This window comes from Rhinatrema bivittatum, chromosome 8, assembly GCF_901001135.1.
Source record: "Rhinatrema bivittatum chromosome 8, aRhiBiv1.1, whole genome shotgun sequence".
NCBI lineage: Eukaryota > Metazoa > Chordata > Amphibia > Gymnophiona > Rhinatrematidae > Rhinatrema > Rhinatrema bivittatum.
Window position 1 is genome coordinate 211,920,685 of NC_042622.1, and position 13,289 is coordinate 211,933,973.

At 48.4% G+C, this 13,289-nt stretch overlaps 1 protein-coding gene across 2 annotated transcripts in view; it reads right to left on the reverse strand.

Moving 5' to 3' along the window:
* Window positions 1-13,289, reverse strand: part of TAF1D (TATA-box binding protein associated factor, RNA polymerase I subunit D) — a 36,369-nt gene that overhangs the window by 8,996 nt on the left and 14,084 nt on the right. For both annotated transcript variants that reach the window (XR_003858257.1, XM_029613030.1), the window contains exons 2-4: window positions 11,602-11,861; window positions 348-729; window positions 72-247 (exon numbers count right to left, since the gene is read on the reverse strand). Coding sequence is in view for 1 of the 2 variants with exons in the window: in XM_029613030.1 (XP_029468890.1) it covers window positions 72-247; window positions 348-729; window positions 11,602-11,837 (794 nt within the window). In the remaining variant the exon portion in view is untranslated. The remainder of the gene's footprint in view (window positions 1-71; window positions 248-347; window positions 730-11,601; window positions 11,862-13,289) is intronic.

Genomic DNA, 13,289 nt, shown 5'->3' on the forward strand with positions numbered 1-13,289 from the left:
AACCAATTTTCCTTTACCCTGTACAAAGACTATAAATCTTCGCAAAATGAAGCATCTTTAAGACAACTTACTTTGGCTCCTGAATGGGAGAAACGGGTCCATCATCATCCAAGTATTGGTGTCTATGCAGGTCAAGTGCCTCCTGTTCTGAACTTTCACCTTCATCCATTCCATGTAAAGATGTCTGGAGATGACGTTCACATTTGATCTTATCCATGTATTGGAAAAAGCCCCCCAAAGCTGCTTGCTAAGCATAAAAAATATTTAGAAAACACGTGACAACCAGCACGAAAATGTTACAGAAAGTGATACCAATTCACATGGACAGAGCTGACATTCCAACTCACCTCATAGGTAAGAATCATTGGAAAAGGAAGCTCTCTTTTTGCCACAAAGGGAAACTGAAATCCTCTGTCCTTTAGCCGTCTTTTCTGCTCCAAAAGAGGGATGGATGATGGAGGTCTTCCCATGGGTGTACCTCTCTTCTTATATCTATATCTGTACTTTTCCCTTTTTTTCCTTACATACTTCTTTTTGCTGAAATGACGATGAAAGATCTGCCTCCAGTGTAGAGGTGTGGGCTCGGAAGAAGAGTCTGCCGAGTCTTCAGGTGGAGCCACTGCAGAGGATCTGCTGACATGGCTGGCTGACTTCTGACTTCTTGTGGCTCGCTGAGGTGTGTATGTACATTGAGTCTGGAACAAATTGTCCCCAGAGCTCAAGCTATCACTGGCAACAAATAAAAAGCACAGTGTTGGAGCTGGCAATGCTATCACATCTCTAATCTTAAGAAGCCACCGCATTCGATCATTAGAAATATGCAAGACCCATCATTTTCAGCTTTTGCTAAACTTTCCCTCAACGTTCATTGGGTGTACATTACTGATTTAAAGACTAATTAGATCAAGACCCAGGAAATGATGTCATTACTGCTTAACAAATGTACAGCTCTCCAAATAACTGTCAAAACAAACTGTCCTTGGTAAAGATTTTATATTCGAGGGTGCTCATATGTGCCAGAAACAACTTTACCCAATTTCATTTGGTCATTTGAACCGATTGCTACAAGAAAAAGTACAAAGCCCTAGTAACACTGACATTCACTTGAGTTGGAGGTTTTCAAATAGACAAGTTCCTAAGGGGGCTGAGAAATTGAAAGCTATTCTTTCAATCCATCTGACATCCAACCTCTGGATATTTTATCAGCAATTCAAAAACAGCAGAAGCCTAAGCTTGCACACACACAGTTAAAGGAAAATTAGTTTCTTACCTGATAATTTTCGTTCCTGTAGTACCACGGATCAGTCCAGACACCTGGTTTTGCCTCCCCTCCAGCAGATGGAGACAGAGAGGTTCTCTCAAACAACCCTGCCATATATACCAAGGTGCCACCCACAGTCCCTCAGTCTTACGTAATGTCAAAGCAGAATGTAACAAAACCAAACTACACAACTAACTATCCTTCCTTCTATAAAAAGGCGTAGTCAAACCCCCAACGGGGAACAGAACTCGCAGAACCAAAGGAACGAGCGATAAGGTAGAACAAATCTCCAGAAAAAAGATAACATACGAGCGGACTCTCCGTTACTTTAGAGTACACAGCCATGGGCGGGGCTCTGGACTGATCTGTGGTACTACAGGAACAAAAATTATCAGGTAAGAAACTAATTTTTCTTTCCCTGTACATACCCGAATCAGCCAGACACCTGAGATGTACCAGAGCCAACTTACAGAGAGGCCCGCTTGGAGCATCCCTTCTCCAAATCCGCCGGAATTCGAAGCTTGAACATCCAAAATCGGTAATGCCTTGCAAAAGTGTGCAATGATTTCCAAGTAGCCGCCCTGCAAATTTCCTGGGGCGACACTTGATGACATTCCGCCCAAGAAGTGGCGTGTGACCGTGTAGAATGGGCACGAAGGCCCACCGGAACCATTTTCCCACGCAGTAAATATGCTAAACAGATTTAAGCTATCGTAGTCTTTGAGGCCATACTACCTCTTTTCGGACCATTCCACAACACAAACAGATGGTCAGACACACGGAAAGGATTTGTAACCTCTAGATATCGCATCAAAGCCCTGCGAACATTAGTTTCTGTAAATCCTGTGCCATAGGATCCAATCGCGCCACCTCGGAGAAGGAGGGAAGCTCAATCGACTGATTCAAGTGAAAAGAAGACACCACCTTTGGTATAAAGGAGGGAACTGTCCGCAAGGACACCCCTGAATCAGAGATCTACAAGAAAGGCTCCCTACATTACAATGCCTGCAATTCAGACACCCGACGGCCGAAGAAATTGCAACCAAAAATATCACCTTCAGCGTGAGATCCTTCAGCGATGTCCGCTTTATAGGCTCAAAAGTCGGCGCACACAAGACCGAAAGTACCAAATTGAGGTTCCAAGAAGGACACGGATGGCAAGCGGAGGGGAGGGGAGGGGGGGGGAGGACACCCCCCCCCCCCGGAAGAAAACACGCCACATCTGGGTGTAACGCCAACGGTACCCCTTGGACCTTACCTTGGAGACAACCAAGCGCCGCCACCTGCACTGGAAGGGAACTACAAAATGGGCCTTTAGAAAGACCAGCTTGAAGAAAACCTAGAATATGAGACCAAAGCCCGCGTAGGATCCACTGCGTGCTCCGCACACCAGACTTCGAAAACTTTCCAGACTCGAACATAAGCTAAGGAAGTAGATGGTTTTCGCAACCTCAATAATGTGGCCACCACCGCGTCCGAATAACCTTTATTCTTCAGCTGCTGCCTTTCAAAAGCCATGCCGCGAGACAGAAGCGACCTGCCTCTTCCAAACAGACGGGGCCTTGATGAAGAAGAACCGCGGACTCCCAAAACCGTAGAGGTTTCGCGGCGGACAGATTGAGTAGGTCCGCAAACCAAGGACACCGCGGCCACTCCGGAGCTACTAAAATCACCTCCACCGGATGAAGCTCTATTCGCCGGATCACCTTGCCTATCAGAGGCCATGGAGGAAACACGTACAGTAAGATGTTCGGTGGCCAGGGAAGGACCAGGGCATCAACCCCCTCGGCTCCTGTCTCTCTGTGCAGACTGTTGAACCGTGGAGCCTTGGCATTCTGGAATGTGGCCATCAGATGCATGTGTGGCGTGCCCCACCGATCGCAGATAAGCTGAAACGCCTCGTCGGCTAGCTCCCACTCTCCGGGATCGAGTTGGTGACGACTGAGGAAGTCTGCCTGTACGTTGTCTACCCCGGCGATGTGAGATGCTGCAATGCTGACGAGATTCTGTTCCGCCCAGATCATCAACTGTTGCGCCTCCGTCGCTACCGGGCGACTCCTGGTTCCTACTTGGCAACTGATGTAGGCCACTATGGTTGCATTGTTTGACAAGACTCTGGCCAACTTCCCCCGAAGGAGCGGGAGGAACGCTTGCAAGGCCAGAGCCACGGCTCTGGTCTCCAGGCAGTTGATAGACCACTGAGATTGTTCGCTGGACCACCGTCCCTGCACAGACTTTCCCAGACAAACCGCTCCCCAGCCAGAGAGACTGGCATCCGTGGTGACGACTGTCCAGTTGGGCATTACCAGGGGAACTCCACACGTCAGATGATCCAAGACAAGCCACCAGTGAAGACTGGCTCTCTCGGAGTCTGTAAGCGGAAGCAGTAGGTGAAACTGTTCGGACACTGGATTCCAACGGGACAGCAATGCTGATTGTAAGGGACGCAGATGAGCGAAGGCCCAGGGAACCAATTCCAGAGTGGATGCCATGGATCCCAAAACCTTCAGGTAAATCTCTCACCTGCGGTCTCTACAGGAACAACAGGTCCCTCACCTGACTCTGAAGCTTGAGTACACGTTCTGTTGTGAGGAATTCTCTGCCCTGCTTCATGTCGAACAGAGCTCCCAGGAACTCCAGAGACTGTGTAGGGATCAAATGACTTTTGGCAAGGTTGACCACCCATACGAGCGATCACAAGAGCTGTGGTACCCGGCTGACCGCTGTCTGACACAGAAGCTTTGACTTCGCCCGAACCAGCCAATCGTCCAAGTAGGGATGCAACAGAAAGCCTTCCCTCTGGAGTTGCGCTGCGACCATCACCATCACCTTGGTGAACGTTTGGGGAGCGGTGGCGAGGCCGAAAGGCAGAGTCCGGAACTGATAATGATTTCCCAGAATGCAGAACCTGAGGAACATCTGGTGGGACGACCAGATGCAGATATGCTTCTGTGAGATCCAGAGAAGCCAGGAACTCTCCTTGTCGGACAGAGGAGATGACCAACCGAAGAGTCTCCATTCTGAAACGCGGTATCTGAAGACACCTGTTGACTCTTTTTAAATCTAGGATTAGTCTGAATGTCCCTTCCTTTTTGGGGACTATGAAGTAAATGGAATAGCGGCCTTTGCGTTGCTGTGCGGACGGAAACGGTGTTATAGCCCCCCCAAGTCCAGCAGGCGCTGTAGAGTGCCTTGTACCGCCTCTCGCTTTTCTCGGTACTTGCATGGAGAGATGAGGAACTTGCCCCGAGGATTCTGTACAAAATCTAAGGCGTAACCTTGACTTATCACGGTGAGGACCCAATGATATGACATTATTTTGGTCGATTCCTCGAAAAATAGCGACAGTCTGGCTCCCACGTTTGATACCGGTTGGAGAACCTGAACAGAGGAATGGACCGGCCGTATCTCATTGTGAGGCCTTAGCACCCGCCCCCGACTGAGGGTTATTTGGTTTGCCAAATATTCTGCCGCAAAAGGACTGAGGCCATGAAGGTTGCCGGCTTGAGCTTGGGCAAAAGGACGACCCGGAAGACCACGCCGGTCGTGTCTCCTGCTACCATGGAACCGAGCCTGAGCTGCAAACGAGCCTCGTGACCGAGGCTTGTCCACTGGTAGCTTATGAACCTTGTTCTCTCCCAGAGATTGGATCATGTCCTCCAATTTCTTGCCAAACAACTTTCCTTTAAAAGGCAGTGAACCGAGGTGGGCCTTGGAAGAACCATCTGCAGCCCAATTCCGGAGCCAAAGAAGCCTGCGAGCAGAAACCGTGGAAACCATGGATCTGGCTGACGTGTGCAGCAGGTCATAAAGAGCATCTGTGTTGTAGGCGATTACTGCCTCCAGCCGGTTTGCCTGGATAGCCTCCCTCTCAGAAAGATCGGCATTGGCTTGGAGCTGTTGGGCCCAGCGAAGACCCGCACACAGAGCAAAATTATTACACATCGCTGCGCGGACCCCCAGCACAGACACTTCAAAGACTTTCTTGAGCTGTAGCTCCAACTTTCTGTCCTGTAAATCCTTGAGGGCCATCACTCCTGTAACTGGGATAGTGGACCTCTTAGTAACAGCCAACACCACTGCGCCCACCCTAGGAACTCTAAGAAGCTCCAATGCGTCCTCTGGAAGAGGATATAGCTTGTCCATGGCCTTGCTTACCTTCAGACCTAAATCCGGGGTATCCCACTCTCTGAACAGGAGATCCGTCACCAAGAAATGGAAAGGAAAGGAAACCGTAGGTCCCCTGAGGCCTAGCAAGACTGGATCCATAGCTCCCAGTCGGGATTCAGCCGGAGGAGCCTCTATTCCTAGCTCCTGTAGGATAACTGGAAAAGCGGAGCCAGCTCATCTTTCTTAAATAGACGATCGTCCCCTTCCATCGCCTGAGATCCTTTGCTGGTTCCTTGCCGAGTATGTGCGTCCGCATCAGGCCCCCCCCCCCAGGGGTCTCCCCGGCGGATCGGTCTCGTCCTGAGACGTAGAGTGTGTCCGTCCCCAGTGGGACGGACCTTAAGGGCCTCTTATCCTTAGGTTCCGGGGGGGGGGGGGGGCTCTGACCCACCTATCCCTTTTTCGTGTCCTCTGGGCCTGCGGCTTCAGTACAAGCCTCCCTGCCTTTTTAGCTTTAAAAACTTTGTGCATAAGCAAAACAAACTCTGAGGAGAATGAAGACTCTGAAGTGGAATCAGTAGCCCCCGCAGGGCTATCCCACCTGCAAAGGAGAGGCTGCCCCCGCAGGAGCGCCCCCCCCCCCCCCCCCGGACGGTATTTGCTGAGGGAATAGCGAGGGGGGCAGAGTCCCCTCCCCCATCGCTGCCCGCGTGGCTTCTCTAAAGGTGCCCAAAATGGCCTCCGTTCCCGCGCTCAGCGGGAACGGGTCATCAGCCAACTCTGCACTCTGCTCGACACGCGCCAGCGAACACGGAATCAAATTCCAATCCCCCTGAACGGCAATGGAGGGTCCCTCGCCTCCCTGCACACAACTGGAGCAGAGGTCTTCCTGCGAGAGGCGTGCGCGCGCCGAGCCGCACACGCGGTATGAGGATCCCAGAGGCATCAGCTGCCCGCGAAAATAATTGAAGACGGCGATGGAAAAAAAGAAAGAAAATGAAGAGACACCAGACAAAGTAGCAGAGAGCCAGCGCGCACCACACAAACAACAAATGCTTATTTATTTTTTTTTACATAAAATAAACTGCAAAAACTTGCTGTTCGCTGTCCCTGGTTCTGGATACAGGTCCTGCTCCTGTGGGGGTGAGAGAGCCGGGCTCCCCGGTATCACCCCCAACGCTGCTGACCAGTAAGTGCAGGGTCCTTGACCCTTTGCAGCGGCCTCGACTAGGAGGGATGGTCCCCTCAGGACCTTACAAACCCCCTGGGAGGCTCTCAGAACAGCTGATGAGGGACTTGCTCTCTGTCCTTTTTTTTTTTAAACTTAAAAGAGATAGCTCACCAAAATACAATCAAGACCCTGACTAAATCCTACACTACCAACTTGTTTCAATAGGGAATCAGAAGAGACTGTGGGTTTTGTACCTCCACCATCTGCTGGAGACAGAGTAAGACTGAGGGACTGTGGGTGGCACCTTGGTATATATGGCAGGGTTGTTTGAAAAAACTTCTGTCTCCATCTGCTGGAGGGGAGGCAAAACCAGGTGTCTGGACTGATCCGGGTACGTACAGGGAATTCAGAAAGCTGGAGCCCTGTTCTAGAACTCAGCAAATGTTTTCTGAGAAAAACCAAACAACATCAACCTAAGTTTAGCTTGCTTTCTTTTTTTGGATCCAGCAGTTCATCTTCTGCCTTTAATCACACAGTTGGAACCAGGGCTGGGATCTGGTCCTATGAGCCTTCATTCTTGACTATCTGAGGATCTAATTTATTTATTTATTATTTATTTAACATCTCTTCTATACCGATAGCCGTCCACACATCGTATCGGTTTACATCAAACAAATAACTTTTAGGCAGGGCCCTTACAAATAACAGTTGAAGATAATTAGTAAATGACAAAGAAACTAAAATAGGGGTAACATAAGCAATTACAGTAACAGTAACTATTGTTGAGACTGGGTAGCAGAAACAACTGAGTAAATATAAATAAATAATTAGATCATAGAATAACTATCATGTACATTATATTTACAGCATTCTTCATCATGGGCCCTAAATCCAAACCACTGTGCAATGGCTGAAACTCCCTCCATCCCAGGCTCTGCAAATGTTGCCTCCCCATCATCAACCAACCTGGGGAGAGGAAGACCTTAGTCCAGGAATCAAATGTGGGTATCTCTGCATGGCAGTCCACAGCACTGCCACCGAGACGATTTTTCAGGAAACCATCACTATAGAAAGCTTAAACCAGAGACGGATCCCGGATTTAAGCTTTTTATAGTGATGGTTTCCTGAAAAATATTCAGGGCTTTAACTTGGTGAATACTGTTGATCTAAATAAAATCCATGTTAAAGCCAAAGTTACAAGGTTCAAAAGAAAAAAAAAAGTCAAAAGAAAATATTTTTAACAGGAAAGTAGTCTTAAAGGTGAGGTCAGACTAAACAGTTTTATAACGAAACGATGAATTTCTACACAGTTATGACCTTCACCAGATGGAGATAATTCTTTACCATTCAGACATTTTGAACCTGACTGCAGAATGTAACTTTCTGGGACAATTATAAGACGCGTAAGCTTCTGGTAGAGGGACTTTGTTCTTTGCACATCATTACTAGTACCACCACTTGTTTAAATTAGCGTATAAACAGACATATAAAGAGACAGGAGCTTACAGTACAGACCCTGGGAATGTCATACTCTTATGTACATATTATTACAGTTCTCAATTAGCACTTAAGTAAAAAGACTGTCACAAAGCTGCTGCTCTAGAAAAGCTGATTTTTCCACCCTCTTCCATCAGGGGTGGAAAAATATTTAGAAACACAGGCACTAGCCAAAGGAAACATATAGAAACATAGAAATGACGGCAGAAGAAGACCAAATGGCCCATCCAGTCTGCCCAGCAAGCTTCACACATTTTGTCTCTCATACTTATCTGTTTCTCTTAGCTCTTGGTTCTATTTCCCTTCCACCCCCACCTTTAATGTAGAGAGCAGTGATGGAGCTGCATCCAAGTGAAATATCTAGCTTGATTAGTTAGGGGTAGTAGCCGCCGCAGTAAGCAAGCTACACCCATGCTTATTTGTTTTACCCAGACTATGTTATACAGCCCTTATTGGTTGTTTTTCTTCTCCCCTGCCGTTGAAGCAGGGAGCTATGCTGGATATGTATGAAGTATCAGTTTTCTTTTTTTCTCCACTGCCGTTGAAGCAGAGAGCTATGCTGGATATGCGTGAAGTATCAGTCTTCTCCCCATGCTGTTGAAGCAGAGAGCCATGCTGGATATGCATCGAAAGTGAAGTATCAGGCACATTTGGTTTGGGGTAGTAACCGCCGTAACAAGCCAGCTACTCCCCACTTTGTGAGTGCGAACCCTCTTTTCTTCTCCCCTGCCGTTGAAGCAGAGAGCTCTGCTGGATGTGTGAAGTATCAGTTTTTTCTTCTCCCTTGCCGTTGAAGCAGAGAACTATGCTGTATATGCATTGAAAGTGAAGTATCAGGCTTATTTGATTTGGGGTAGTAACCGCCGTAACAAGCCAGCTACTCCCTTCTTTGTGAGTGCGAATCCTTTTTTCCACATTTCCTCTTGCTGTTGAAGCTTAGAGCGATGTTGGGGTAGTAACCGCCGTAACAAGCCAGCTACTCCCCTCTTTGTGAGTGTGAATCCTTTTTTCCACATTTCCTCTTGCTGTTGAAGCTTAGAGCGATGTTGGGGTAGTAACCGCCGTAACAAGCCAGCTACTCCCCTCTTTGTGAGTGTGAATCCTTTTTTCCACATTTCCTCTTGCTGTTGAAGCTTAGAGTGATGTTGGGGTAGTAACCGCCGTAACAAGCCAGCTACTCCCCTCTTTGTGAGTGTGAATCCTTTTTTCCACATTTCCTCTTGCTGTTGAAGCTTAGAGCGATGTTGGAGTCACAGTAAGCATGTGTATGTTTATTTAATAAGGGTATTGTCTCCAGGCAGCAGCCATCATTCTGGCGAGTCACCCACTCTTCATTGGCGGCCTCTTGACTTTATGGATCCACAGTGTTTATCCCACGCCCCTTTGAAGTCCTTCACAGTTCTGGTCTTCACCACATCCTCCGGAAGGGCATTCCAGGCATCCACCACCCTCTCCGTGAAGAAATACTTCCTGACATTGGTTCTGAATCTTCCTCCCTGGAGCTTCAAATCGTGACCCCTGGTTCTGCTGATTTTTTTCCTACGGAAAAGGTTTGTCGTTGTCTTTGGATCATTAACACCTTTCAAGTATCTGAAAGTCTGTATCATATCACCTCTGCTCCTCCTTTCCTCCAGGGTGTACATATTTAGATTCTTCAATCTCTCCTCGTACGTCATCCGATGAAGATCCTCCACCTTCCTGGTCACCCTTCTCTGTACCGCCTCCATCTTGTCTTTGTCTCTTTGAAGATACGGTCTCCAGAACTGAACACAGTACTCCAGGTGAGGCCTCACCAAGGACCTGTACAAGGGAATAATCACTTCCCTTTTCTTACTCGATATTCCTCTCTCTATGCAGCCCAGCATTCTTCTGGCTTTAGCTATCGCCTTGTCGCATTGTTTCGCCGACTTCAGATCATTAGACACCATCACCCCAAGGTCCCTCTCCTGCTCCGTGCACATCAGCCTTCCCCCCCCCATCGAATACAGTTCATTCGGATTTCCACTCCCCATATGCATGACTTTGCACTTCTTGGCATTGAATCTCAGCTGCCATATCTTCGACCACTCTTCCAGTTTCCTTAGATCTCGTCTCATTCTCTCCACTCCTTCCGGCGTGTCCACTCTGTTGCAGATCTTAGTGTCATCCGCAAAAAGACAAACCTTACCTTCTATCCCTTCCGCAATGTCGCTCACAAAGATATTGAACAGGACCGGTCCCAACACCGATCCTTGCGGTACACCACTTAAAACCGCTCTCTCTTCAGAGAAGGTTCCATTTACCATCACACATTGTCTTCTGTCCGTCAACCAATTTGCAATCCAGGTCACCACCTCGGCACTCACTCCTAAGCTTCTCGTTTTATTCACCAGACTCCTGTGCGGAACCGTATCAAAAGCTTTGCTGAAGTCCAAGTAGATGACATCGAGCGCTCTTCCTTGATCCAATTCCTTGGTTACCCAGTCAAAAAAGTCAATCAGATTTGTCTGACAAGATCTTCCTCTGGTGAATCCATGCTGCCTCTGGTCCATCAATTCTCCCGACTGTAGATAGTTCACTATTCTCTCTTTCAACAGTGACTCCATTACTTTGTTTTGTTTTCTTCTGTTTTTTTTCTACTTACTTTTTTACATTTGCCTAGTCTGCTCCTGTTTTTTTGACTTGTGGTTTTTTTCTTTAGCTCTTGCTTCTTTTTGCGGGGGGGGGGGACAAGGGACTTTGCTTTTAGGGGTTTCTTTTCTTTTGGCTGCTTTAAGCTCCTTATCCACCAATAACTTCATATTCCTGTCCTTTTCTCAGGCTCTTGCTCGCTTTTCCCTTCTGTTTCTTGCCCACATTTCTCCCAAATCCCTGCTTCCCTTTCCATCTAAAACTCACCTTGCAGCCCTCACCGGGCCACAGCTGCTTTCTCTCTGGAGCCAGCGCTGGACACTCTATTGTCGAGAGGCTGCTGGCAAATACCAGAAATAAAGGTTTAGTCGCCTGAGCAGCCAGAGTATTTCCAGCCCTGATTATTACGTAATAAAATAAAATAAGCAAGGCCAGAAAATCTTTTTAGGAAGAGGGAAGGTCTGACAAGTAGCAAGGGAGCCTTCCAAACAAGGAAGCCAAAAACCAAGAGCCTTTGAATGGAAACTGAGACCACTGCTTTTTGATAGCAAACCGGTAAGAAACCTGCATGCCAGTGAAAGCAATGTTAGAGGGAGATTCGCGTGGTCAGGAACTACTGGGCCCTTACAGAAATCTCAACAGCTTTGGGGGGAAATCTACATTGGCTCTTTCAGGCCAAAGAACATATTTGACGAGAGCAGGGGGGTCTCAGCATGCTTATGGGCAACTTGTCATGAACCTACCATGAATTCCAGGAACAGTGGACCCAATCTTCTGCTAACGCTGAGCCTTCATGCTGTGTGACAATTCCAAGCAGGGTATTTAAATGCTGCATAAACCAATTATACTATAGCCAATTAGCAATGCATATAGCAATGAAGCTTTATAAAGATGATCTACATGTAGCGATTATAAAATGTTATTAGCACAAAACAGGAAGAAAATCTCTCACCTGTCTAGGTCCTGTAAATCAGTGCATGATGTAGCAGGCAATAAGGTAATAGAATTGGAGAAACCATCACCAAAAGCACATTTGCTTCCAAGGGCTTCATCCTGTGGAGAACCTGAGCTCATGTGCTTGGCCTTATCTTTGCCTGCTCTCAGCAATTCTTCTGGAGAAGATATAAGGTTTTGCACATGTCCAGTAGCATTTATTCTCAAGTCCTCATCTTCATCATTATCAATCATTTTTTTGTTTTAAAGATTGTTATCCTAAGAGTAGAGAAAAACAGACCATACTTATGGGGTAATCAGGGACAAAAGAAAATTATTCCTTACCTGCTAATTTTCGTTCCTGTAGTACCATGGATCAGTCCAGACAGTGGGTTATGTCCCCAATCCAGCAGATGGAGTCAGCCAAAGCCTTGAGGGGGCGTCACCATGAGTGCTACTACCCCCTCTGCAGGAGTTCAGTATCGAGAATATCCAAGCCCGAGTAAAACAAGAACCCCCAAATTGGATCAAGTTTAATGAGCGGCAACAATCAGCCGTAGAACGTAGGCAACAAAACCGAGCCCTTCCCACCAACGGGTGGGAGGACAAAAGGTCAGCGTGTCAACCCCCAAAACGGAACAGTGACAAACAGGTAAGAACTGAGCAATCGGAGAGACAGAAAATACTACCGTCCCGTAGAGGAAAAACCCCGTCGAGCAGGAGTAGGACCCAAATGCGGTGGGCGTCTGGACTGATCCATGGTACTACAGGAACGAAAATTAGCAGGTAAGGAATAATTTTCTTTTCCCTGTACGTACCTGGATCAGTCCAGACAGTGGGATGTACCCAAGCGTCCCTAAACCGGGTGGGGTCCTGCGAGACCTGCTCGTAGAACCTGCTCACCAAAGTGTCCAAAGACCGAGGAAGCGAGGTGAAGACGATAGTGTCTGGAGAACGTGTGTAACGATTTCCAGGTGGCTGCTCTACAGATTTCTTGAGAGGAGACCGAGCGGGTCTCCGCCCAAGAGGACGCCTGAGAGCGTGTAGAATGCGCAACAATACCGGGCGGGGGAGTCCGCCCCACCCCAATGTAGGAAGCGGCAATGCCGGCCTTCAACCATCTGGCAATGGTCGTCTTCGAGGCCTGAGCTCCCTTCCGAGGGCCGGACCAGAGGACGAAGAGATGGTCAGAAGTCCTGAAATCATTCGTAGCCTCCAGATAGCGGTGCAGGGTGCGCTTGACGTCCAGAAGCCGGAGAGACATCGGTTCCGAAGCGGAGAAGGAAGGAAGCTCCACCGTCTGATTCACATGGAACGCGGACACCACCTTCGGGAGAAAGGAGGGAACAGTGCGAATCGAAACCCCGGAATCCGAGAATCGGAGGTAGGGTTCCCTGCACGACAGGGCCTGCAGCTCCGAGATGCGCCGAGCGGAGCAGATGGCCACCAGAAACACCGCCTTGAGAGTGAGATCCTTGATTGTCGCATTCCGCAGTGGTTCAAACGGAGGTCCCGACATGGCCCGTAGCACCAGGTTGAGACTCCAGGAGGGACAAGGATTCCGCACCGGAGGTCGCATGTGTTGGACCCCTTTGAGGAAACGGAGAATATCCGGGTGTTGTAGCAGGGAACCCCCGTCTCGCAGGAGCGAGCCAAGGGCGGCCACCTGAACCCGGAGAGAGTTGTAGGCAAGCCCCTTGTCCACCC